The sequence below is a fragment of the Danio rerio genome, chromosome 25 (assembly GCF_049306965.1).
Source record: "Danio rerio strain Tuebingen ecotype United States chromosome 25, GRCz12tu, whole genome shotgun sequence".
Lineage (NCBI taxonomy): Eukaryota > Metazoa > Chordata > Actinopteri > Cypriniformes > Danionidae > Danio > Danio rerio.
Window position 1 is genome coordinate 21,316,565 of NC_133200.1, and position 26,918 is coordinate 21,343,482.

Below are 26,918 nucleotides of genomic sequence, written 5' to 3' on the forward strand. Positions count from 1 at the left end.
CTGCTTTCGAGGTGAACGCCGCGCCCGCTTGGCCGGAGGCGCAGGCGGGGGCGGGGCAGCCCTCGGCGAGGAACAGCGGAGGTGGATGGCTCGGCGGGCGGAGCGGGCTTACGGCAACGCCGATAGATGACATTGCCCATCGCATCCGACTGCTCTCACCGCCTTGAATTCCTGGGTGAATTCACCGACGGTGTCGCCGAACAGGCCAGCCTGGGATATTGGCGAGTCAAGAAAGCGAACTTTGTCAACGTCGCGCATATCGGCCAGGTTTAGCCAGAGGTGGCGTTCCTGAACCACAAGTGTGGACATCGTCCTCCCCAGCGCACACGCGGCGGACTTAGTAGTCCGAAGAGCATAGTCGGTCGCGGTGCGCAGCTCATGTAATAAGCTTGGGTTGGACCCGCCCTCGTGCAGCTCGGCCAGCGCCTGCGCTTGGTAGCGCTGGTAGGTGGCCATCGCGTGCAAAGCCGAAGCAGCCTGGCCCGCAGCCTTATAAGCTCTGGCTCCGAGGGAGGCAGATAACCTACAGGCTTTGGACGGGAGGCGGGGCAAACCCCGCCACGTAGAGGCGCCGCACGGACAAAGATTGACCGCGATAGCGCGCTCCACTGACGGGATCGCCTCATACCCCCTGGCAGCTCCGCCGTCAAGGGCGGTGAGGGCGGAGGCACACGCAGCACGGGCAGAGAAAGGTGCCCTCCAAGACTGCGTGAGCCTACTGTGCACTTCCGGGAAGAAGGGGACGAGAGGCTTCGAAGGCTTCGCCTTCTGGTCCTCTACGTAGCACCCATCTGGTCGGTCCGGCCGCGGAGCTGGGGGATAAACCATCTCCAACCCCACGGCCGAAGCAGCCCGGGAAAGCACAGCTAACATGTCCACTTCAGGATCCGATTTGACAGCGCTCACCTGCCCGGAGGGGGCGAGCGGGTCCGGATCTTCGTTGGACAGTGAAAGCCCACCCTCCGATGCCGCGGAGGACATCTGATCTCCGGTGTCAGCGAGTGTGAGAGCTACCATCTGGTTAGACGGATCACTCTCACCACCCGAAGCTTGGATGGAGCGTCGTGAGGAGCGAGAGGTCCGCGAGCCCGTGGGCGGCGGATTATCTCCCGCTGAAACCCTCAGATCTGCCCGAGCGCCCGCTGCTTTTTTAGAACAGGAGGCAACTGGGGTGGCTCGCTCTCTTGCGAAAGTTAGCCGCGATCTTAGCTGTGCAACGGTCATGGCATCGCAATGACGACATGAACCGCCCGCGAGCACCGCATTAACATGCTGGACCCCCAAACATGCAATGCAGTGATCGTGTCCATCATCCGGAGCCAGGAAACCCCCGCATCCAGAAACGCACAGTCGGAGCGCCATCCTGAAAAGGACGTGCTGCACGACTGTGTTGCTCTTTTAGGAAAGTTGCAACTATACGCACCGCTCTGGAGGACCGGACCCAAAGAACCGCAGGCAAGGGAGTAACCCAGCTCGACCGTCTGCCACCGCGAAGACCCACTCTGGACCGGGAGACACACTCGTTCGCTCTGAAGTGCTGATCAGCAAGAGGAACCCTCATCGACTCACTCAGAAAGGATCTGAAGCGAAAAGGATGGCGTCTGCTGGCTTCAGGTGTGCTTATATGCTGAGATAATTGCAGATGTCGCACACCTGCACAAGCTTACGCTGCCAATTAATTTCATTCATTGGCCCGTTCAATACTCTCCAGACAAGCGGCTTCTGATCCGAATCCTCCCAATGCGTGGATTTTACAAATCAAATCCACTTATAGTGCTGAAGTTCCCCCCGAAGGGGAACTTTTGATGTTAATATTGTAACTCTACAGCTTAACAAAGTACAATTATTAATATCTTTAGTAGGTTTCAATAATATATTGTATAGGAAATACCAAATATATATATAAAAAAAACTAAAAAGTACCAGTTGTTGAATCATAATTTTAATTTACATCACCAAATAAACTAATTTGATGGTGCATGCAGCAATCAATTTCCATTAATGCAATGCGAGAGTACACATTAATGGAAAACAACCAGTAACTTGTAAGATTTTCACAGTTTTTTAATTATTTTTTTATTGATGCTTTATACACGTTTAAACATTTATATGAGTGGAATGACTGTTACAAATTAGAAGACATTGTAAATCTGTTCACAATTCTTTATTATTATTACATGAATTATTCATTCTCACCTGGAACTGTCATGTTGATTACTGTCATAGTGTTTCCTAAATCTGTTTTTGGTAAGTTGGTTACAAAAACTTGATATGTAAAGTCGGGAATAATCACAATCTTGTCCAAAGAAAAAGTCCACTAAAATAAAGAGAAGAAGCAAAGCTGAATCTGTGGCAAATCGCATAATTTAAGCTCTAATTAAGATTAACTCTTTGTTTGCATTTAGTCATATCCACACTATATATGCGTAAACTAGCTATTGCAGTCAACATTGAAGAAAGTAGGCTCATTTTACAACAACCTTGGAATTAAACATTTGAGTTTTGCCATTTTTAATCCATTCAGACAATCTCTGGGTCTGGTGGTAGCACTTTTAGCTTAAATTAGCATAAATCATTGAATCTGATTAGTCCATAGGGAAAAAAAAAAAAGGTTACAATAGTTTTCCTATTTAAAGTGACAGAAAATAAAAAAGTTAAAGTTGAAACAGTGGCATACTACATAGTGCACTATAAGCTCTAATTAAGATTAAGCTAAAAGTTTGCATATATTTACATTTACACTATATAGTATGCACAAATGAGCATTAGTAGGCTCATTTTACAACCGTCTTAGAATTAAACAGTTGAGTTCAGACAATCTCTGGGTCTGGTGATAGCACTTTTAGCTTAGCTTAGCATAAATCATTGACTCGGATTAGACCATTAGCATCACACTCAAAAATTAAAAAAATATATTTTTAATAGTATTCCTATTTAAAGTGTGACTTTGCTGCAGTTACATTGTGTAATAGACTGACAGAAAATTATAAGTTGAAGCTGAAACAGTAGAAAACTGTATAATGCACTATGATTTAAACTCTAATTAAGATGAACTCTTTGTTCGAATAAACCAACATTCACACTATATAGTTTGTGGTATTACAAGCAACATTTTTTTTGAAAATAGGCTCATTTTACAGCTGCCTTATAATTAAACAGTTGAGATTTGCCATTTTTAATCCATTTAGACCAGGGTTTTTCAAAGTCTAAGACAGTGGGCCTCCCTTTTGACACAACTTATCCATTGGCGCCCCCTCCTCCCAAACATGCACGCACACACGCGCGGACACACACACACACACACACACACACACACACACACACACACACACACACACACACACACACACACACACACACACACACACACACACACACACACACACACACACACACACACACAAATTCTGGAGGTTTTCCTGCTACCTCATCATGCTTGGTTTCAAGGTGTCGCCGAAGTTTAGCGGGTCTCATGCTGTCATTAGCCAAAATATCTTGACAAACCACACATAAAGGTCGTGGTTCATCAGCTGGTCCTGTCCACGTAAACCCTAAACTCAAATACTGATCATCATATCGTCGTCTTTTGGGTTTAAGCCCTGAACTTGAAGGCTTTGAATCGGGGGGTCTCAGAAACCGATCCATTGCATTAGCAGCATGATTAGCAGGCATATACCTGTATTAGTCGGCTTGCCAAACAGAAGCGAATTCACAGCTATGGCCTTCTGGGTGAAAAAGGTTTTCTTATTTTTGACGTATTATTTTTTTAGCTTTGTTTAATTAAAACGTTTAAAATAATAAAAAATACATATAATAATTAAACTTAATAATTATATTTTTATTATAAAATTTTTTCCCGCGCCTCCCCTGACATGCTCTGGCGTCCCCCAGGGGAGGTGCGCCTCACACTTTGAAAACCCCTGATTTAGATGATCTCTAGGTCTGGCGGTAGCACTTTTAACTTAGCTTAGCATAAATCATTGACTCGGATTAGACCATTAGCTTCACACACACACACACAAAAAAAAGTTGCAAACTGCATAGTGCACGATGATTTAAACTACGGTTAAAATTAATTCTTTGTTTACATAATCTTTATCAACACTATATAGTATGGGAAAACTAGGTATTGCAGTCCAAATTCAAAATATTGAGAGGGGATTTTTTTTACCCAACTCCTACAACAACTCAACTCATACACAGAATGCCAAATTGACGACACAAACAGGAGCCAATGTGCTTGAAGATTGAGTCCTTACGCTGTAAGCTGCTCAACTAACCTTTATGTTTGTAATATTTGTATTATTTGTTCATTAGAAACCACATCATGTGAATTTTTGAAACTCTGAATCTGTGTCTCATTTTGGAGGTTAATACTGTTCTCCAGTGGTCAAATTTTCTGCAGAGGCCACATAAATTGAGGCAGCCTTTATGACTGAAATGAAATGACAACCCAGGATGCTGAAATGTAATTGGGTAAAGTGGCAGTGGGCGAAGTTATACAGACCAAAACAAAGACAGACTTTCTGAAAACAGAGTGCAAATACGAATAACTGACTTTAGCATTGTTTTTTAGAAAAACAATTGTTCACTTAGCATGCTTATAAAATATTTGCATAAGTATTATGGTATTTTATGCCATTTTAAATCTGGCCCTGGCATTTTATGCTCTTTTATATGATAATTTTCTGTGTACAAATTGCATATGACTACTCACCATATCACCCCTCGGGTTTTTTGGCGATGATAATGTCTTACTAAAAACATACCGTACACAAACACTGCGATTTGTTGCCATTTCCAACACACGAACTTCAGTCCCTTTGAGAGAGTAAATGCGACCTATGTGGAAAAACAACATAACAATTCTTTAAAAAAAACCAAGGTTTATGAAATTTGATGATTGAAATTGTTTCAATATTCTAGTTTTGTGCACACCTATGCTATTGTTGTGGCATATGGAATATTGTTTCTAAGCCTCTACACATTTAAATTGTGAAACCTATTATATTATGCATTAAAGAGAATCTTTTACAAAATCTTCGTGTAAATAACTACAGTGTCAGGACTGCGTCAAAGACAGCAATATTTTAAACATTTATAAAATATGAATCGCTGTCTGACCATCTGAAATTAAGCATGAGTATAAACATTACTATTATAATTTTTCAATAGTATTACAGCACACTGGATATAGTATAAGATACCATTTGGTGTTCACTGTTGGCGTCTAATAGAGGACCCCAGAAGCTAAAACGTCGTAAAGGAACACTCAACATTTAAAAAAAAAAAAAAGGTTCATTTTACAATTCCCTTAGAATTAACAGTTTTGTTATTTTAATCCATTAAGATGATCTCTGAGTTAGGTGGTAGCACTTTTAGCTTAGCTTAGCATAAATCATTGAATCAGATTAGACCATTAGCATCACATTTAAAATTTTCAAAAAAGATTTCATCAGTTTTTCTATTCAAAGTGTGACTCTGCAGTTAGTGGTCTAGACAAACAGAAAATGAAATGTTGCTGTTTTCTAGACTATCTGGCTTCTATACGTTCATTCTGGCATGATAATCACAGAACTTTGTGCTGTACCATGGCTGCAGCAGCTACAATGATGTTCTGTAGTGCCTGAAAACATTCCCCAGCACCAGCCCTTACACTAGCACTACCCGTTAGAAAAAAAAACCTGTCAGAAAAGAGCATTATGACATTTGAAAATTTACTGTATATAAACTCCTTCAAGATACAAACAGTATTTTGAATTTTCTGAAGAATAACTGTTTTTAAAAAAAATCATAATGTAATCATGATAAAAACAATATTGTATCAAATCAGTAATTTATTTATCAATACTGATGATTTGAAAATATTATATACAATGATATAAAATATATAAGAATATATCTGAAAATTATGTTTTTAAAATTTTTATTTATGAGCAAGATGCTAATGGTCTAATCCGATTCGATAAATTATGCTAAGCTAAGCTAAAACTGCTGATAATGAAACTGTAAAATTGAAAATATTATATAAAACTTTATAAAAGTATATAAAAGTATATAATCAGAAAATGATTAGGTAATGTTTAAATACATTTGTCAGCGAGACGCTAATGGTCTAATCCAATTTAATGAATTATGCTAAGTTAAGCTAAAACTGCTGATAATAAAAGGCAAAATTGAATACTGGTTATTTAAAAAATATTATTTAAAACTTTATAAATATATTTGTAATCAGAAAATGATCAGGTAATGTTTTAGTTACATTTTTCATGGAGATGCTAATGGTCTAATCTGATTTAATGAATTATGCTAAGCTAAGCTAAGCTAAAACTGTTGATGATAAAAAATGTAAATACTGATGATTTGAAAATATTATATAAAACATTATAATCAGAATAGTCTCAGGTAATTTTTTTATTACATTTAATGATTTATGCTAAGCTAAGCTAAAACTGTTCTAGTTAGACACAGAGATTGAAGTAGTAAAATAAGCCTATATGTAAAGTGTTCCTCTAAAACTGCAGCTAGTAAGTTTTGTTTCTTGTCACAGTCTCTGTTTTAAAATCAGTTTAAGCTGCAGTTATTAGAGGAATTATACCGTTTTTTTTTTTTTTTTTTAACATGGGTTGAGTGTCAGCATGGCTCCTCGGCACAGATTTATCCTATGATTTGCTGTGTATGCATGGCTGTCAAGCACAGCACCAATGATATACTGTATTTTTTTGATCTTCAAAGCTTGACCCAAATAAGAGTTTTCACCTGAGAATGTCATCTGAACAAGAAACATATCTATACCACTTTTCACTCTGTTAACAGAGGAAAAAAAGTTTCTTACTATCAGGTAATTGACTCCATCTGAGATCTATAATCGGCACAAACAGTCCACTCTCCTCTTCCTTGCCACCTATATTAGCAGTAACAACAGGAGAACCTGGAGCTTCAGACACTTGCACCACCAAACCCTCATCTGAACAGTTACCTGAAAGTGTCAAAGAAAATTTGATTTCATTGAACATACTGTCGATTTTGATTTCAAAAACCTTAAATTAGAAGAGACATTTATTTATACTTGCCACTGTGAACCGCACATACCAATCCCTGTCAGAAAAGAGCATAATGACATGTCAAATTTATTGTACATCAATTTGTTCGAAATCTATACATGATTATGACATTTAAAAAAAATCCACACTGAATCATGTTAAAAATCATACATCATTTCTGATTTGTCAATACTGATGATTTGAAAATGTCATTGTATACATTTTTTAAGAACATATAATCAGAATTTTTTACTCTACCCTGGTCCAAAACAACTCAAACAAAAACAGAATATAAAAATATAATATAAAAAATTTAATTTTTTATGTATCTCTGCCAGGTTTAAACAGACACAAATACGCTATTAGACTTATTAGATTAACGTTTAATAAATCAAATAAAACAAATGAGCATATTTACCTTCTGAGAGCAGTCCATTGGAGGCAGCTCAATGAGATGAAGAGGGAAGACTCTCAAGATACATGAAAACAGCAAGAGAAAGAGAACTATTACGCTCATTTTACTCATTTAATACCCTAAAGCGACAGAGTGAAGCTGGTTTTGAAGTGACGGTGGAAGATAACTGAACATCCTCTTATGCTTTTCTAGATTCTATCTGTATTCAGAGGAAACCATATAAGCAGGAGGAGGGTTTGACGCACATAAAGCTTTTATCACTAATGCTGCCTTTTTAATTGAAGCCTAGCTAATGGTCAAACACTTTAACCGCAAGTGAAGAGTCACATAATTAATTTAATTATTTTATCCGTCAAGAAATTAGATCTGCTAACAACTTTGACTTTGATAACAATTTAGTGTTGAGATGTACGTAAGATAACCTACTTTCACTTTTCTGCAGAGAAACCATTTAAGCAAATTTTTTCTTTTTATAAATTGGGTCAAAGACAAAAGGGACTTTTATAAATCATCAAAGCGTTAAAGGTAAGTACTGCTATAATTGTTTTTCATTCACTACAATGTCCCATTTCATTTTTTTCACATACTAAAATGTTATTCACTGTAACAAGGGTTTATACACCCAAACAATCATTTTGAAAAAAAGAATAAGAATCATAGGACACCTTAATGACTCAATTTAAGAATAACAATGCTATATTCATTTATAAGACTATGCAATACAATACTTTTTTTTTTTTTACTTCAGAGGAGTTAAGTAATCAATATTTAGTGGAATAACCCTAATTTTCACGTACACCATCTGCAATCAAGCAATATGGAAACAATGCTATTTTTTATTTGGAAGTAATGCTATCAGGCATTTATAAAGTAAAACAAATATTAAGATTGTACTCAAACTCATAAGGAAATCCAGACAGGTAACCCAGCTTCATTGCTTAATTTTTTTGGGAAAATCTGCCTTTATATGTACATGAAATTTAATAACAGCCAGATCTTAATCTGTAAGGATTAATATGAGTTTGGCCACACTTTGCAGAAATAACAGCTTTAACTCTCCTGAAAAGGCTTTTTAAGAGGTTTAGGAGTGTGTTCAATATTTTGACCATTCTTCTTGAATCACATTTATGAGGTCAGTAATAAGTATTAAGATTTTCTTTCAGTGGAACTAAGAGGTAAATAAAGTTGAAACCTTATTAACTTAATAAGACAAGTTCAAGTTTTCACATAATGGATCTGGAAAATATGGACGCACCTAAGCATAGGTGAATAATAATAGTTCAGTGCAGAACTGGCATACTGTGAGCATTATACACCATTGTTTCCCCTTATGTAAATCATTTGTTTGTAAATTCCCAGTAAAAACAGGTCAACAGATTCTGATCCACACAGAATTATTACACCCCAGGCACCATTTGATTGGCCACAACATTTCCTAGTGAGATTACAACAACGATGATTTCCCCCTCTTAATTTTAAGTATATCTAATCTTGTATAATACTACCCTGGAAAAAATGCTGGGTTCCAAACAATTTTATTAAGTAGACTGAACATGAAACAATTAAGTTGTCTAAAACTCAAGGATTGTGTTGACTCAGCTAATTTTAAACAAAGGACTTCCTTGTTGGACTCTTATTTTGAAAACAAGAACAGCATTAGAGCTCTCAGGTAATTTAATCATGCTCGATAACTTTGCACAACTCATCATTATAATGTAAAATTCGAGATAATAAATGTATTCAGCAGCTCCCAAAGAGGGATACGATTTAACTGTATGCTTGTTTAACATTTATATTGTGGAATTTGCCTCAGATGGTTGTAATGAGGAAGAAGACCCCTATAAACTGATGACTATGTGTTTAATGCGCACTTGCATTGTATCATATCACATAGCTCTTGCTGTAATTTGTCTTGAATAAAAGGATGCCAATAAATTTAATATCAGATTTATTAATTATTGTCTGTGTTTTCAGATATGTTAAAGCTTCAAAAATACAAGTCTAAACACATCTCTGTCAACCTTGTCAAGAATAATAAAGAAATTGTATACATTTCATTCACAACACTACAGAATATCTGAAGATGACTTCATAAGCTCTGCTGACACTGATTACTACAGGTGTACATGCCAACAGTCAGCAGAGGATTTGAGTTTCATTCCGACACACTGTAAAAAATAGGCCCATTTTGATTAGGCACTGTACATGAGCTCGAACCTACATGACATCTGTTTTTCTCATAAAAACACTACAACGTCACACCGTCATTAAACGCCTCTGGATTTCAGAAGTACATTTGAGTAAGTTCCTTTTTATATTGACTATAATTATATAACCTTGAGTAAATAATAATAAAAAGCTGACTATAGGACTGTGCTGTCAGTCTGTTCTCAACAAGCCTGTATGAATTATTGTTTGCCCTCCGCAGCCTTGGGGAGCTCGGCTTTTATGGCCCTCAAACACAAGCTCGCAGGTTAATAAAGAGGCCAGTTAACTTTAGCTTTTACGACCGGGACATTTTATTACTAACTGTGAAGTTAACAAATCAGATGTCAAGAAAATTAACCCGATTTATCAATTAACAAGGGTAGAGTTTAATTAAGTCTTATAAGTTTAGTTTAATTATTAAATAAATTTATTTATTAATTTTTGTCTATTAACACTTTTATGACTTAATTAATATAGAATTTAAGTCCTTTATTTATTTTAATACATGTATACAGTTAAAGTCAGAATTATTACTTTGTAATATTTTGTTTTATTTACCATTTTATAAGATTTTTAACAAACACAGTACAATACAAATAATAATACAAAAATAATAATAAATACAATACAAAATAATTGACATTAGCCCCATCCCACCCCCTCAAAAAAAAACAAACAAAAAAACAAAAACAAAGGGAGGAATCGTCTCAGTTATCAAATATACATAAGTATCAGAATTATTACTTTGAATATTTTTCTCTTTTTTTTAATTTCCCCCAAATTATGTTAAACTAACGGCAACGCAGTGGCACAGTAGGTAGTGCTGTCGCCTCACAGCAAGAAGGTTCGAAAACTGGTTCGAGCCTCGGCTGGGTCTGTTAGCGTTTCTGTGTGGAGTTGGCATGTTCTCCCTGCATTTGCATGGATTTCCTCCGGGTGCTCCGGTTTCCCCCACAGTCCAAAGACATGCGGTACAGGTGAATTGAGTAAGCTAAAATTGTTCGTAGTGTATTAGTGTGAATGGGTGTGTGGATGTATCCCAGGGATGGCTTGCGGCTTTAAGGGCATCCGCTGAGTAAAAACGTGCTGGATGGGTTGGCGGTTCATTCATACAGCTGAAAATAAAATGAATGAATGAATGAATGAATGAATGTTAAACAAAGCAAGAAATTTATCACAGTATGTCGGATTTTTTTTTTCTGAAGAAAGTCTTATTTGTTTTATTTCGGCTAAAAGCAGCTTTTAATTTTTTAAATCTCCAGTTTAAGGACAAAATTATTAGCCCCTTTAGGCAATTTTTCCCCCATAGTCTACAAAACAAACCACTGTTATACAATAACTTGGCTAATTCCCCTAACCTGCCTAGTTAACCTAATTAACCTAGTTAAGCCTTTAAATGTCACTTTTAGCTGTATAGAAGTGTCTTGAAAAATATCTAGTCAAATATTATTTACTGTCATCATGGCAAAGATAAAAATAAATCAGTTTTTAGAAATTAGTTATTAAAACTATTATGTATAGAAATGTGTTGAAAAAATCAGCTCTTTGTTAAACAGAAAACGGGGGAAAAATAAACAGAGGGTCTAATAGTTCAGGTGGGCAAATAATTCTGAATTCAACTTTATATACACACTACCTGGCAAGAGTCTTGTTGTTTATCCAAGTCTTTAAAACTACAAAGATACTTGAGGAACTACAAATAATTTGACTTCTAGTTGATCATTTGGTATCAGAAGTGGCTTATATGAAAGGCAAAGTCTTTAGATTACGCTTATTTGACCAAAATAAAATATGATCATGGCTTTATTTTTATATATTTAATTAGGACAGTAAGGTCTGACTTTGCTTAGACAAAAGTGTTGTCACTTAACAGAAATAATGTACAGTATAGAATATAAAGTCATTGTGCAGTGGAAAAGAATGAATATTGTGGGTGATTCCCATGAGTTTGGAGGTATGCTTCCCTACATCTCTGCAATGACTTAAATTACTTAAATGAAGTCATTTGAAATGGCAAAGAAAGCGTTCTTGCAGGACTCCCAGAGTTCCCGTTTGGATGTGGAACTTCAATGCTATAAGTGGATTTAATCCATGTATGGGGTCGTCTGAAAGATGTAAACAGGCCAATGAAATGCCAAATGAATTGGCAGCATCAGCTTGTGCACCTGATGCTTGTTGCAATCAATTTAGCATAAAAGCACAGCGAAAGCGAGAAGACACTAACCTTTTCGCTTCAGAGACTTCTACAGCCTTTTGAGAGAGTCGATGAGGGTTCCTCCTGCTAATATCCAGCAATTTCGAGCGAATAAGAGCGGTCTTCTGGTCCAGAGTGTGTACACGCGGCGGCAGACGGTCGAGCTGGGCTTCTCCCTTGCCTGGCGTTCTTTGGGTCTGGTCCTCCAGAGTGGTGCGTATAGAGTTGCAAATTTCACTAAAAGAGCAACACAGTCAGGCTGTCATGAGCAACATGGCATGTTGTCCCGGGAGAGAGCCCTGAGCTCATGAGATCCTCGAGCCCAGGGTTCCCTCCCGTTGCAAGGTGGGAGGGGAGTTTGACCTTAGGTAGATCTCGAGAACTTCCCTGCTATAGTAACCAATGAACAGTAAGTGATTGCTCTTGGAGATAACTACATACTAGAAGCATGTCTATGGTGCCAATTTGGATTAGTCAATAACTTAAATAGCATGTTTTTGGAAGGTGGGAGGAAACCGGGGAACCCGGGGGAAACCCACGTGAGCACAGGAATAAAAGTGCAAACTCCACACAGAAATTTCTGCTGATTTGGTAAAGCCTGGAACCAGAGACATTCTTGCTGTGAGGCAGGAGTGCTACACACTGGGCCACCGTGTCACCCATCTAGGAAGAAGGAGGAGTAGGGGTGGAAGGGGGGACTCTTCAAAACGAAGATAGCAGTGGAATGAAACCCAGCGTATTTATAGTAGTTTAGGAGTCGTCTGAATTGAGCATAGTGAATTGGATAATGCGGATCCAGCCGCTAGCAATCATAAGCACGTGATCCTCTTGAAATTAGTTTATACAAACTTCACTTTTCGTTTTGGGTATAGGTGCCCGCTATGCGGGATCCCCACTAGGCGATCTCATATGCTTATTCAGCCACGATGCAGTCCCCCCTCACAGGCGGATTCGTGTCTTCTCTCTCCGCTAAACATCTTATTATATGCGTTCTCCCCCTTCTCAGGGCTAATCCATATATTCTGCCATCATATCTCCCCATTTGTGTAGCAGGTGGCCTCCGCAGCATCCTCCCCTTCAGGAGTGCACGCTTTCCCAACGTACTGTCATATTTAAAATCTAGAAATGATCTAGACGCTTGTGGCTTCTGAAAAATATATCTAAATCTGTAAATCTTTGAAATGGGATAAGTAAAGGCCAGGGATCACGTTGGAAGACTCCGCGCCTCTCACGCTATGCCTGGCTATTCTCTCATCGGAGGTGAAGGTAAGGTGCAGTCATTATGGCGTTTTCCAGACATTTCCCATGCGTGATTAAATCCACTTATAGCATTGAAGTTCTCCATCCGAAGGGGAATGCTCTGGTTACTAAAGTAACCCTCGTTCCTCGAGGAGGGGAACAGAAATGTTATATTGCTTCGCCATAACGATTGTTCCTTAGCTGTAGGTATCAGTCTCTTCAGCTTTAAAAAGGTTGCATCTTCTTGCTTTCGCTGTGCTTTTATGCTAAATTGATTGCAACAAGCATCAGGTGCACAAGCTGATGCTGCCATTTTTGCATTTCATTGGCCCGTTTACATACTCTTTCAGACAATTGGCTTTCTGAACAAAATCCCCATACGTGGATTTAAACCACTTAAAGCATTTCCGTTCCTCTCCTCGGGGAACGAGGGTTACTTTAGTAACCAGAGCGTTCATCAAGATTCTTTGGATTCATCTTCAATGCCTCCATCTTACCCCAGACATGCTCAATAAAGTTCATGTCTGGTGACGCGGCTGGCCAATTCTGGAGTACCTTGAGCTTTTTTGCTTTTAGGAGCTTTGATGTGGAGGCTGAAGTATGAGAAGGAGCGCTATCCTGCTGAAGAATTTGTCCTCTCCTGCAGTTTGTACTGTAATAAGCAGCATCTTGCTATCCACTTTGCAGATCTCTCGCACACCCTCATGCTGAATGTAACCCCAAACCATGATTTTTCCTTCACCAAACTTGACTAGTTTCTGTGAGAATCTTGGGTCCATGCTGGTTCCAATAGGTCTACTGCAGTATTTGTGATGATTGGGATGCAGTTCAACAGATGATTCATCTGAAAAATCTACCTTCTGCCACTGTTGTCTTAAACTATTAAATTACATTTACATTACATGTACAAGTTAGAGACCTATTAACATTACTTCTGTTCAATTGTTTAAATTAGATTCTGTAAGTAATATTTAAATAACATTGTTTACATCAATACATTTTATTTACTCTGGCTATTGAAAGCAATGCAGTCGCTCAGTTTGTTTTTGGGACAGTCATTTTTTTAAATTCCTATTTCTTTTCTTTTTCTTTTACTTGCTTTAACAATAGGTTTAGTTATTAAACTGCATGTCATGGTAGATTTTATTTTTTTAATCCTATTGCTACGTTTTTTAGATAACATTTGAGGGAAAAAAAAACAATGTCAACAACACATTGTCCATATTTCTGTTGCGGAAATTAAAATATCGTCAAATTTCTTACATACAAAATCTTAAAATAGTGATATTCATTAGTGCCTTTCCATTATAAACGTCCATTACAAGTTTACCACAGTACAATGCTGAAGTGCATGACCCTTGTGCTACTGTGTGTGTTTGTCATGTGAAAGTGTGTATGTTCCCTTCCTGGAGGACAAACACACTTCGTTCTGTGCAAATGACATTTAGTAATAGGTGGAGAACAAATTGGCAACATATTTGCACACGTGAGTGCAAGAGGCGTAGCAGGGGGTCTATTTTAGTGAGCCATTCACGCACAAGATTCAACTCATAAATCCATCACCAAAAAATCATATAACATTTATTCCTCACCAGCACCACACAGATCATCCTGCCCTCATCGCCTTCTAGTTCAAGGTAAGTGCGACAAACCATCTCATTCACAATCTAGAACATACCGTCATAAATGCTTAAAGATGTTGAGTTTATTGCTGAATATTTGAAAGGATTTGCGCTTTAAATTTACTGCACACATTTGGAATCATATTCACAGCTTCAGTGATGGAGAATGGATTCATATTCATCATTCACCATTCACATTCATTCTCCTGTGGCACAACCGCAGGGAATAGAAAACTTTTAATGTATTTCTGTAACAAGCCTCGTGTCAACTTTGAAGAATGTCTGCTATGAAAAACTGTGGCCGCTTCATGACTGCAGTTTACAATGATTAGTTATATTACTTATAAAAAAGTGAGTAAACACTTTACCTTAAAATCGATAAGCTGACTACTAAAAAAAGTGAGTAAACCCACTGTAACTTGGAACTGTTAAGTTAACTTAATTTGAGTAATTATGCACAGTTTATTTACTGAATTTATATGTTTACCCCCTTTTTTAAAGTCCATTAAATGTTTTAAAATGGGTTTACTCAGTTATTAACCTAAAGACAATTAATTGCTTCAAAAGGAACAGGTTTACTCATTTGTTAAAGTCAACTAATGGCTTTAAAATCAATGGGTTTACTCACTAATTTTAAGAAAAGTCAATTAGTGGCTTTAAAAGCAATGCGTTTACTCAGTATTTTCAAGTAAAGTCAACTAAGCGCTTTTAAAGCAATTGGTTTACTCACTATTTTTAAGCAAAGTCAACGAATCACTTTAAAAGCAATGGGTTTACTCAGTATTTTTAAGTAAATTCAACTAATTGCCTTTAAAGCAATGGGTTAACTCATTATTTTTGAGTAAAGTCAACTAATGGCTTTAAAATAAATGGGTTTACTCACAATTTTCAGTAAAGTCACTAGTGGCTTTAAAAGCAATGGGTTTACTCAGTATTTTCAAGTAAAGTCAACTAATTGCTTTTAAAGCAATTGGTTTACTCACTAGTTTCAAGCAAAGTCAACTAGTCGCTTTAAAAGCAATGGGTTTACCTACTTTTTTTTAAAGTAAAGTTAACCAATCACTTTAAAAGCTATGGGTTTATGCATTTTAAGTCAACAAATCGCTTAAAAAGCAATATGGTTTACTCATTATTTTTAAGTAAAGACAACCAATCGCTTTAGTAGCTATGGGTTTATGCATTTTTTAAAGTCAATTAATCGCTTAAAAAGCAACGAGTTTACTCAGTTTTATTTAAGTCAACTGTTCAATTTAAATGCAATGGTTTACTTTGTTAGTAAAGACAATTAATCACTTAAAAAGCAATATAGGTGTACTCATTTTTTAAAAGTAAAGCCAACTAATCACTTTAAATGCAATGTGCACACACTGTTGAAGTTCAACTAATCACTTTTTACAGTGCAGATGTGGCAAAAGAAAAAACAGTTAGCACCAATAGCCTAGTGGTTAGTGCACTGACAAATAGTACCATGCTCACAGAGACCAGAGTTTGATTCCTGGCTTAAGGTCCTTTGCTGATTCTTCCCCTTTCTACTCCCCACACTTCCCTGTCTATAAATCCCCACTGTCCTATTATAATTAAAGTGAACCTTATAAAAAAATAATAATTTTAAAAAACTATAGTGGAAATTAATGGGAGCAACAAAAAGTCCTGGGTTGGTAGTTAAGTTCGTTTTTTGTAAGTAAAACAAAAATAATCAATTAGACCAAGAAAATAGTTCTCAGATTGTGTGTCTTGCTCAGTAGAAGGTTTAGAGAAAAATGAAATTAAATGCTCTTGATCTGACATGCAGTAGCAGTTTTGAGGTAACATTTTTCTAGAATTTTTCTAGCCAGAGATTTGGCTCAATGAACCAATCACATGGACACAGTCTCAGGTTTAACAATTTCTGTGAATGTTGAAGTAATATAACTCAACAACTTTTATATACAAAATGTAAAAAACAAGTTTGCAGAACCAATTAGACCACATAAGAAGCATAAAAAGATAGTTCACCCAAAAAGAACATTTCCTTACCATTTACTCACCCTCAAACAGTTCTCAACTTTTATGGATTTCTTTCTTCTGTTGAACACAAGAATGTTGGAGAATAAAAGGCAGCCACTGACATCTTTAGTATAAAAACACTATGAAATTCAATGGCTAATTTTTTTTACCCCAACATTCTTCAGTATATCCTCCATAGTCTTTAACATAAGAAAGAAATTTAAAGAGGTTTGGAACTAGTGGAGGATGAGAAAATAATGACAGAATATTCATTATTCATCTCTTTAAACACATTTAACAATTCAATAAATTGAATTGACTGGCAGTCAGTGTTTTATCTTAAATAGCTGGAGAAAATTATAATAGAATTTCTGAACATCTTTATTGTTATTGCTGTGGTCTGAACTTGGCTGTTGCTGTGCTTTGTGTGATTGCCGTATTAGAAATGTGTTTCCCAGAATCAATTAGACCCCAAAAACAGATCCTAGATAGTTTGTCTTGCACTTTTCAAAAGTTAAAGTCAACCAAAAACTTGACAGTTACAAAAATTCTAGGAATTTGCAGAGATTTGCTTCGCTAAACCAATTAGACCAAACACTCTCATGTGGTTTGTCTATCACCTTAGTAATGCTTTAGGTAAGAAAAACATTCATGCTATCATTCAAAAATCTTAGAAAAATACAGAATCAATAAAACCATAAAATCGGATGTCTTGTCTCGCAATTTAGAACAGTGTTTCTCAACCACATTCCCGAAGGACCACTAACACTGCATGTTTAGGATGTCTTCTTTTGTCTGTCACATCCATTCAGTCTCTGCTAATGAGCTGATGATCTGAATCAGGTGTGTATGGTTCAAGAGAACTGGAAAATGTGCAAAGCTGGTGGTCCTTCAGGAACGTAGTTGAGAAACACTGCTTTAGAATATGTCAAAATCATTGGTTTGTAAAATTGCACTAATGGCCAGATTTCGACTGAATACTTAAATGATTACTGCAACTCTCTACTAGCTGGGCTTCCAGCTAACTCTATCAAGCCTCTTCAACTGCTCCAGAACGCAGCAGCACGAGTGGTCTTCAATGAACCTAAACGAGCACATGTCACTCCACTGCTAGTCCGTTTGCACTGGCTGCCAGTTGCTGCTCGCATCAAATTCAAAGCTCTGATGTTTGCCTACAAAGTGACTTCTGGCCTTGCTCCTTCTTATCTGCTCTCACTTCTGCAGATCTATGTGCCCTCCAGAAACTTGCGTTCTGTGAATGAACGTCACCTCGTGGTTCCATCCCAAAGAGAGAAGAAATCACTTTCGCGAACGCTCACGCTCACGCTCAATCTGCCCAGTTGGTGGAATGAACTCCCTAACTGCATCCGAACAGCAGAGTCACTCGCTATTTTCAAGAAACGACTAAAAACTCAACTATTTAGTCTCCACTTCACTTCCTAATCTGCAATTGCCTCTCTGAATATCACACTAACTGTACCAAAATAAAAAATAAAAAAATACTAATACTTCCCTTCTTAGACTTTACAGACCTGAAACTTGCCTATAGCACTTATTCATTGTTGCTCTTAGTTGTGTAAATTGCTTCCTTGTCCTCATTTGTAAGTCGCTTTGGATAAAAGCGTCTGCTAAATGACTAAATGTAAATGTAAATGATTTACCCCTACACAAACTGTACACTCATCTTTGGCAACAAAAGGCATTTAAAAAACATGCTTTAAACATCTAAATATCCAAACAATTCCTTTTAAACTAAAGCTATCTTTTCAGAAACTCAAGCATTAATATGAAAGTGTTAGCATCCAGTGTAGTGAGTTCAAGGCTAAAGCTTGAAGCCGGGCCACATGAAGGTATGGCAGCAATGTTCAAATTTAGCCAGGCTGGAAACGCTAACAGCCATGTGCTTTATCTAGCACAATAAATACGAATGCAATAAATAGGTATGGACAGACTTCTTAGCACCAGTGGTTTATATATATATATAAATGAATTTTTCTTCGATACAGTGGTGCCAAATTTAATTTTCCTCCACATTGTGACTCCTCTGCCTTTCAAATTCTTGGCACTCATCACCTTTACAGGCTGTGTTGTATGTGTGGACTGTAGGAATGTTTACAAACGCAAATCTAAAGCACACAACAATACAGTGAATGATTTAATCACCTGATAGATTTAAAAAATCAAATACAGTATATGGACATTCATTTTGTGATTGTGACTTATGTTGGACAATTTGTATGTGCAGTCAATGTCATTAATTTGAAAGAGAACTTAAAATCAAATATCTTTTTTGTAGGGTCCATACAGAGAAATCACCATGTCTGAAGGGTAAGCGGTTATTAACATTTTAAAAATATTTGTAAAATTATTAAGATTGATTATGAGTGGATCAGTTTATCTTTTTTGTTAATCCATTTTGGGGGCGTTTTCTTTCCTTTTTGGTTTGTTCTGTGCTGTAGACCGGTAAGTCACTTTACTTTTGGCATTATATACCACAATTCATAAGATTTATAATGTTAAAACAATATTTGAAATGATTAAGCATGACTTGTGTTGCTTTTCAGAAAAAATCAAAGTATACTGCCACAAGGCGACTGCTATTAAAAGTAAGTTTAATGATTGTTTTATATATACACATATACACACACACACACAAACACACAATAATGTTCAAAAGTTTGGGGCAAGTATGAAAACAATTATTTTATTAAAAAATTCTAAATATTATTATGTATTCAAAAAAATTCATTATTTTTCTGGCAAACGTGAATAAAATTTAACAAAAAAGTTGTATTTCAAATAAATGCAGTTTTTTCAATGTCAATCAATGATAGAATTTTGATAAAAGCAAAACTATTTTTTAATAAGTATATGAAATTGCAATGAATTTATAAACCATTAATAAAGCTTTTTTATTCTATTACACAACAAAAACATATTAGAAAATAGTTTATGATAATTTTTCAAAATATTTCTTATTTTACAGTATTTTCATAAACTAAATGGAGACTTGGTGCATCGGCATAACTATCTGACCCCAAAATGTCTCAACAGTTCTATATACAGTTCTATATGTTTTTCCATATCCTTTTTTCCTTGAACTGTCTGCACAAATTAAACACCCTTAAAGTAATAGTTCACCCATTTCATTAATCATTAAATTAATACTTATCAAGTGACCTCAGAAGGCAATAATCCATTAAACTTACTTTCATGATGGATAGATGTGCTTTATAGAGCTTCCAAAACCTGGACATCATTCACTTCCATTATGCCATTCTGAAAAAAAGAAAGGCATAAATACCCAGGATGGCTTAAGGATGAGTAAATAGTGCAATTGTTTTTGTTTCTGGATAAACTATTTCTTTAAAGGGCACATATGATGAAAATCATCATTTGTAAGCTATTTGGACAGAACTGTATGTATATAGTGTGTCCACAGTCAAATTGGGGTGATATAAAGACAATAAGTGTCTTTTTTTATTTCATGATGTTAAAATAGTATTTAAATCCTTCCCATTTTGAGGCTCACCGCAATGTGAGGTAGGAGTGCGGTTTCCCCACCCAATTGATTGACAACAGCGTATTAACGTGTCTCCATAGTAATAGTTCATATAGTATTTCTCACAAACATTACATGAGATATGCTTCCTTTCTGTCACTGTGCTGTTTATTTGACGTTGCCGAGGCGGAGATTAAGGCACACTCTGACAGGCATGTAAAAGCAGTGGGCAGTGTGTGTAGAAAATTACAATATTCTTAAAGGTATAATAAATAATCTGATGGGTGTTTTAAGCTGAAACTTTACAGACACATTCAGGAGGCACAAAAGACTTATCTTAAATCTTGAAAAAGGGGTAAATAGATGCCCTTTAAATGCAATATTTGAATCCATTCTGACATGGCCATCCATGCTATAGCAGTGTGTTAGCATTGGCATGTGGTACTATTCGCTATACTGTGTGCTAATGTACTGGAACTTGAGAGTCATATCAATGACGTTATGTTACAGACTAAATTAATGAAGAAGGCCACGTCTATGCTGGCAGCTGAAAGAGAACAGAATAAAAGAGAAAGAGATGATGCTCTAAATGAGAGGGTTCCTCCTCTTAAACTGTCTGGCTTGTCAGCCCAGGAGCTCCAGGTATTTTCTTAAATACAGTGCATGTATGGAGAAAACATATATATGTTTATAAATAATTATGTGAATGCCTTTGATGTTTTTAAAGGAACTTTGCAAAGAGCTTCACCGCAAGATTGATGATGTTGACGAGGCTCGATATGATCTTGAAATAAAAGTGGCTAAAAATGAAATAGAGGTAATGAATCTGTCATTATCATTCATTCATTCATTTTTTTCCCTCTTAGTCCCTTTATTTATCTGGGGTCGCCACAGCAGATTGCATTGCCAACTTATACAGCACATGTTTGACGCAGCGGAAACATCTCTGGGAAACATCCATACAACTCATTCACACACATTCACTACGGACAATTTTGCCTATCCAATTCACCTGTACCGCATGTCTTTGGACTGTGGAGGAAACCAGAGCACCCGGAGGAAACCCCTGCGAATACAGGGAGAACAAGCAAACTTCACACAGAAACACCAACTGATCCAGGCGAGGCTCGAACCAGCGACCTTCTCACTGTGAGGCGACAGCACTACCTACTGCGCCACTGCGTGGCCTTGTGATGTATCATTTAACTTAGAAATACAAATGTAATGTTATGAATTAGTTTTATTTTTATATTTTACATTTTTTGTTTATTGGAAATTGTTATAATTGTATTTGTTTTTAGTTACCAAGGCAACTTGTGCAATTTACATTTACATTCACAAGGAATTGTTAGCGCACATTGTTAGCAAGATAATCTTTAATCAAAATCGGACAATTTACTTCTGCTCTGGATTGTATGTCTCTGATGTCATCAGTTTGATGACTTGGGGGAAATTTGCTTAGCCAGACCCCTTTAACCGTTAATTTGCTGCAAGTGAAAGATGAGAAAGTAGAAACTAAGCCATGCTTTAACACATTATTCACTTTCAGCTGCACATTCAACATATTGAAATAAAATTCTGTAGCAACTTTCAGTCTCTAAAACTTACATTTTATTTTTGATTTATTTACATTTCTGAACACAATTTTAGTTTTGATAAGTCCATGTATAATGATATTCCGGAAAAATAATCTAACTTGGTTTTAATTTAAGCATCATTGTGTAAGAAATGCACCTTTCATGAATAGCCATAGATGCTAGAATTGCATTAAAAGAAAAAATAAAGGTTTAATAACTTCATTCTTAAACTAATAATTGCAAAATTGGCATACTCATCCAGAGGCCTCTAGATATTGTGCAGCACCATTGATGTGATCCAAGACCTGTGAAGAGATGATACCAAGGTGTCCATAATCCTGGACCTGGCCGTATCCTGAGCAGATGCTGTGGCGGTCAGGGAGGAGCGGAGAGGAAGAGACTGATTCCTGAAAGACCTAGTGATAGACGAGTCTTCGCACTGATCTCGTGGGCCAGACTAAACACCCGCCGGTGACCTAATTACACCTGCAGCTTCTCCACGATGGATGTCTAAGGCTGTCCAGCCTCCGGCACCTAGACTGCGGCCAGAGGAGAAATGGTCATTCTTAACTGAGCCTGGTTTCTCTCTAGGTTTTTTTTTTTTTCCTTTTCACTTTAGTCAATCGGGGAAGTTTGTTCCTCGCCACTATGTTGCTTGGTTTGGGACTTGTAGAGCTGCGCATCGATGGATTTGCTCTTCAGTGTCTTTCAGCAGTGAAATTTAAACCACACTGAACTGTACTAAACTAAAGCTTAACTCTCAAAACTGAACTATGATAAGCTGCTTTGACACAATCTACATTGTAAAAGCGGTATAGAAATAATGAATTGAACTGAAATTAATTGAATTGAAAATTGATCAAAACATTTCCATTTCAGATCCAGACTTTGACCCAGAAGATTTGGGACATGAAGGGTTCAAAGCAACGAACCAAACTGAAGAGGGTCAAGAAGTCACATGACTCCATGTTTGGTGCACTGACTGAATCCAAAATGTCATCGAAGGCAGATTTCAAAGCCAATCTAAAGACAGTAAAGAAAGAAGAAGAAAAGGTAATGTGTTTGATCTCTGATTCATACACATAGTGTGCAAACTCGGAGTGCAATGCTTCTATGCATAACCAATTTCAGCAATAACAAATATGTTAAAAAAGTTTTTAAATAGTTTTGGACTCAAGGGTCTCAAACTGCCACACCGCGGGCCATTTGCGGCCCCCCCTGCTACTCCTCCCTCCAGCCTGCGCAAATAAAAAAAATAGAAAATTAAAAATATAACGAGATTCAGCCCCTCAAAACATATATTTTTGAATCACTGTCATTGTTGTGTAGTCACATACTGTATAGCCACTTGTGTTTTTGACCCACCTCATACTGGACGTTTAAAGTACTGTATTATGTTCAGGTTACTTTTGGTTTTCTCAGCGTGTGATCGAAAGTAACACACATGCATATTATTTTTGGGGCTGATTTAAATGTTGAAATATATGTCCGTAAGTGCTCTATTTTTACTAAGCTCTATTTTTGAAAATATTCAAGGGTCATTTGATTATAATTAGTTTTATACCAACTGCATTGTGTTGTACAAACACATCTCCTTGTTTTACATGTTATGATGGTGGTGTAAATATGATTCTTTTACTAATAATTGATTTAAATGTCTCATTTAATAGATTTTCCTCATGTGCAAATTAAAATTTGTATAAAAAATGTGCATTAGTAAAATTTGATTAAATATTTTCCCCCTCTTTGTTGTAATTTTACAAAAAAAGAAAGATATTGAGAAGAACAATTGCCAGTAAAGTCACTAAAGTTACCCAATCTGCTTTTCTGGTTAAGCAAAAATTGATTGGGACAGAATATTAATAAATATTATTATGCCTATTATTAAATTGTAATTTTTTAGCAATTTAAACTACCCTTTCAATATGTACAATAAAAACAAAAAGAAGGAGCTTTGACTGCATAAACTCTGGGGTGAGTGGATCAATTACAGCAGGTTTCCACTTTTTTGTGCTTGAATGTTAAATCGGTCTCCTATAAATTGCCAGTCACTGAGTGAGCTAATTTGAGTTTGAGACCTCTGCCTTAAGTCCAAAATACACACAATAAGACATGGCAACAATTCAGTAGCACAATTTGCAGAACCACTTTTCAAACATGGAAGCACAATGTTTTGTTTGTCAACAACAGTTGAAATAAAACTCCTGAATGCACGTTCTCACAAGAAACAATGTGTTGCCAAATTAATACCAGGTTTTTGTGTTGAATTAAAAAAAAGTGCAAGCTTGTCTAGTTTATTAACTACTTCATAAACTGGATCAAACTGGATAATCCAAAAGAGACTTATTTTCTGAGGACATGGCAACACTACAAGGAACACACTGCTGCAATGCAGCCTTCCAAACATAAACAAGGGCACAGGTCCTGTGAAGTGCTTTGAAACGTGCAGTTTCTATTAGATGTTTGATGTAATCTTAACTGAAAAATGAGGAGAGGGTGGGACTTAGAGTAGCTCCTCCCCTTTTGTATAAACAGCCAATCACATTTCATCACAGCTCTGCCAGTGAGAGAGTCAAGATCAAGCGCATCAAATGAAAGGGACATGGCATGTGAGATGCTAGAGAGCATTTCATTGGTCAAGATTTGATGAACTGAAGCATGAGGTGACATGAAAAAATTGTTGATCCATTTAGGCGGAAGTGACAAACTGCAAGCTTTGGTTGTTTATGCAAGTTTTATATTTTCAAAATTTGAATTCCGACACTATTTTGGAGCACACTCAATCTTTAAAACGAACAATCCTGATACTAACATCTAATTTTTAATTTTACGGGACCTTTAAGATCTGCAAATGTATCAGATGTTTGGTCACTGTAATATAACTTTAGTAAAAAACAATAGGCAGTATGCCAGAATATTGCTGTAATTACCATGGCATCAATCATTGCAATTTCAGGAGTTAGTTGTGGTCTGTACAGTGAGTGTACTGTACAGTTCTGTACAGTGTGTACTGTACATGTCCTTTCAATTCATCCATACATTTGTCATTGAAATAAATCATGGCTCATTCTAAACCTATTTTTATCTATTTGTTCTTCTTATAGAAAGAAGAGGTGACCGACTGGCGTAAGAATGTGGAGGCCATGTCTGGAATGGAAGGCAGAAAGAAGCTGTTTGATGCTGGACAATAAAAAAGTAAAAAGCTAATTTGTCACATCTAACTATGTTTGAGCACCATAAAAACATTCTAATTGAAATATGACAATATTTTCTTATTTTTCAGACAAAAAAGTAACACAATCAATATGCACAAAGACAAGGAGGCTCCCAACACACATGGTTTGAAGCAAGAAAATCCAAACCAAACTAAAATTTGATTTTTTTGTTATGACTATTGAAGTCAACCAATCACTGTTTACTGTTCATAATGTGTTTTGTTGTCAACCTTAGAACTTAGCATGTCTTTAATAGTTTCTGTTCTTTGTTGGACTATGTAGACAGAAATGTTTACATTTGAAACACTTTTATGTTTTGTGTAGTGCTGAAAAACTGGAAATGAGTTTTACTGTGCTGTTCAGGAACAAAATATAACAGACTTTGTAACACTTTCTGTGTTACTCGAAGTAAAACTGCAATGTAATGGCATTCCAAAAATAAATGACCCCATTCGACAAAAGAACCTTTGTGTCCCCATGTAGTTCCCTTTGAAAACGTCGTCCTTGAAATGCATTGCTGCACTTGGTTGGGTGTATGTATGTGCGTAGCTGGTTTTAAGTTCCCACATGCTGTGAGTTTATACATCTAGATTGAATTCAAGAAACGAGGCAGTTTAAATATAGTACAATGAATTGTATTTGGGCTAAACAGAAACCATCTAGCAACCTACTACAAAGAAAAACATGAGGAAATCTTAATGTTGTTCCAAATGACATATCTGACTGAAGTTAATGAATTTTTATTGATGATTAATTGTTAAATAAAAATCAATTAATTGGCAATTCAATCTTTGTAGGTTGGTGATTAAAACTTTTTTCCTCACTGATTTAAACTCAATGGATTGGGAAACAAATTTCTGAGTTGATTAATTGGTTTAAAATTGATTAAATGGTGATTAAAACTCAATTAGTTGGCAATTAAAACTGTGGGTTTATGAGTAAAACTTGATCAATTGACAATTAAAGCTCGATAGGATACCGATTTAAACTCCATACATTGACAATTAAAACTAGAATTAGATTAATTGGCAATTATAACTTGATAGGTTGCCAATTAAAACTCGACAGTTGCTTATTAAAACTCGATTAATGGCACATTAAAACTTTATAGGTTGCCAATTACAACTCGACAGTTGCTTATTAAAACTTGATTAATTATCAATTAAAACTTGATGGGTTGCATATTAAAACTCGATTAATTGGTAATTAAAACTTGATGGATTGGCGATTAAAACTTGGTAAATTGGTGATTGAAACTTGAATTATTTGTGATTAAAAGTCGATGGGTGGCTGATTAAAGCTCGAATAATGGATGATTAAAACTCAATGGGTTGCTGATTAAAACTCGACAGTTGCTTATTAAAACTCGATTAATTGCACATTAAAACTTAATGGGTTGCCAATCAAAATTCGACAGTTGCTTATTAAAACTCGATTAATTGTCAATTAAAGCTTGATGGGTAGATGATTAAAACTTGATTAATTGGTGATTAAAACTTGATAGATTGCTGATTAAAACTCAATGGGTTGCTGATTAAAACTAAGTTAATTGGTGATTAAAACTCAATGGGTTGCCAATTAAAACTCGGCTGTTGCTTATTAAAACTTGATTAATTGGCAATTAAAACTTGATGGGTTGCCTAATAAAACTCGATTAATTAGTGATTAAAACTCAATGGTTTGCTGATTAAAACTTGATAAATTGTTGATTAAAACTTGATGGGCTGCCGATTAAAACTTGGTGAGTTGCTGATTGAAAATTTAATTATTGGTGATTAAAAGTCAATAGGATGCCAATTAAAACTCAATTCCTGGCGATTAAAAATCTATGTATTGCCAATTAAAACTCAACAGTTGCTTACTAAAACTCGGTTAATTGGTAATTTAAACTCGATCGGTTGCTGATTAAAACTTGAT

The 26,918-nt window shown here is 36.4% G+C and overlaps 2 protein-coding genes across 15 annotated transcripts in view; one reads left to right on the forward strand and one right to left on the reverse strand.

Moving 5' to 3' along the window:
* LOC101885990 (interleukin-17 receptor A) overlaps window positions 1–26,918 on the reverse strand; it is a 132,236-nt gene that overhangs the window by 11,763 nt on the left and 93,555 nt on the right. Inside the window, exons 1-7 of one of the 12 annotated variants that reach the window (XM_073943110.1) lie at window positions 22,041–22,325; window positions 19,917–19,986; window positions 7,462–7,513; window positions 7,074–7,098; window positions 6,836–6,979; window positions 4,770–4,842; window positions 2,197–2,317 (exon numbers count right to left, since the gene is read on the reverse strand). The exons of 1 other annotated variant lie outside the window; for it this stretch is intronic. In XM_073943110.1, the coding sequence (XP_073799211.1) occupies window positions 2,197–2,224 (28 nt within the window). In that variant the 5' untranslated portion in view covers window positions 2,225–2,317; window positions 4,770–4,842; window positions 6,836–6,979; ... (2 more) ...; window positions 19,917–19,986; window positions 22,041–22,325. Of the gene's footprint in view, window positions 1–2,196; window positions 2,318–4,717; window positions 4,843–6,835; window positions 6,980–7,073; window positions 7,099–7,461; window positions 7,649–11,890; window positions 12,098–19,916; window positions 19,987–22,040; window positions 22,326–26,918 lie in introns of those variants that run through there. 10 more of the 12 variants (XM_073943105.1, XM_073943107.1, XM_073943111.1 and 7 more) reach the window with 10 other exon arrangements.
* Window positions 14,533–25,465, forward strand: tnni4b.1 (troponin I4b, tandem duplicate 1). 3 transcript variants are annotated; one of them, XM_073943115.1, is made up of 8 exons: window positions 14,533–14,736; window positions 19,004–19,035; window positions 19,272–19,313; window positions 20,720–20,851; window positions 20,937–21,026; window positions 22,666–22,839; window positions 24,891–24,981; window positions 25,070–25,465. In XM_073943115.1, exons 4-7 carry the CDS (start codon window positions 20,729–20,731, stop codon window positions 24,975–24,977), a joined length of 474 nt encoding a protein of 157 aa, XP_073799216.1. In that variant the 5' UTR covers window positions 14,533–14,736; window positions 19,004–19,035; window positions 19,272–19,313; window positions 20,720–20,728; the 3' UTR covers window positions 24,978–24,981; window positions 25,070–25,465. The 3 variants fall into 3 exon arrangements, with proteins under 3 accessions (XP_073799216.1, XP_073799217.1, XP_691548.6); XM_073943116.1 differs by having other exon boundaries at window positions 14,628–14,736; window positions 19,004–19,170; XM_686456.10 differs by lacking the exons at window positions 14,533–14,736; window positions 19,004–19,035 and having other exon boundaries at window positions 19,220–19,313.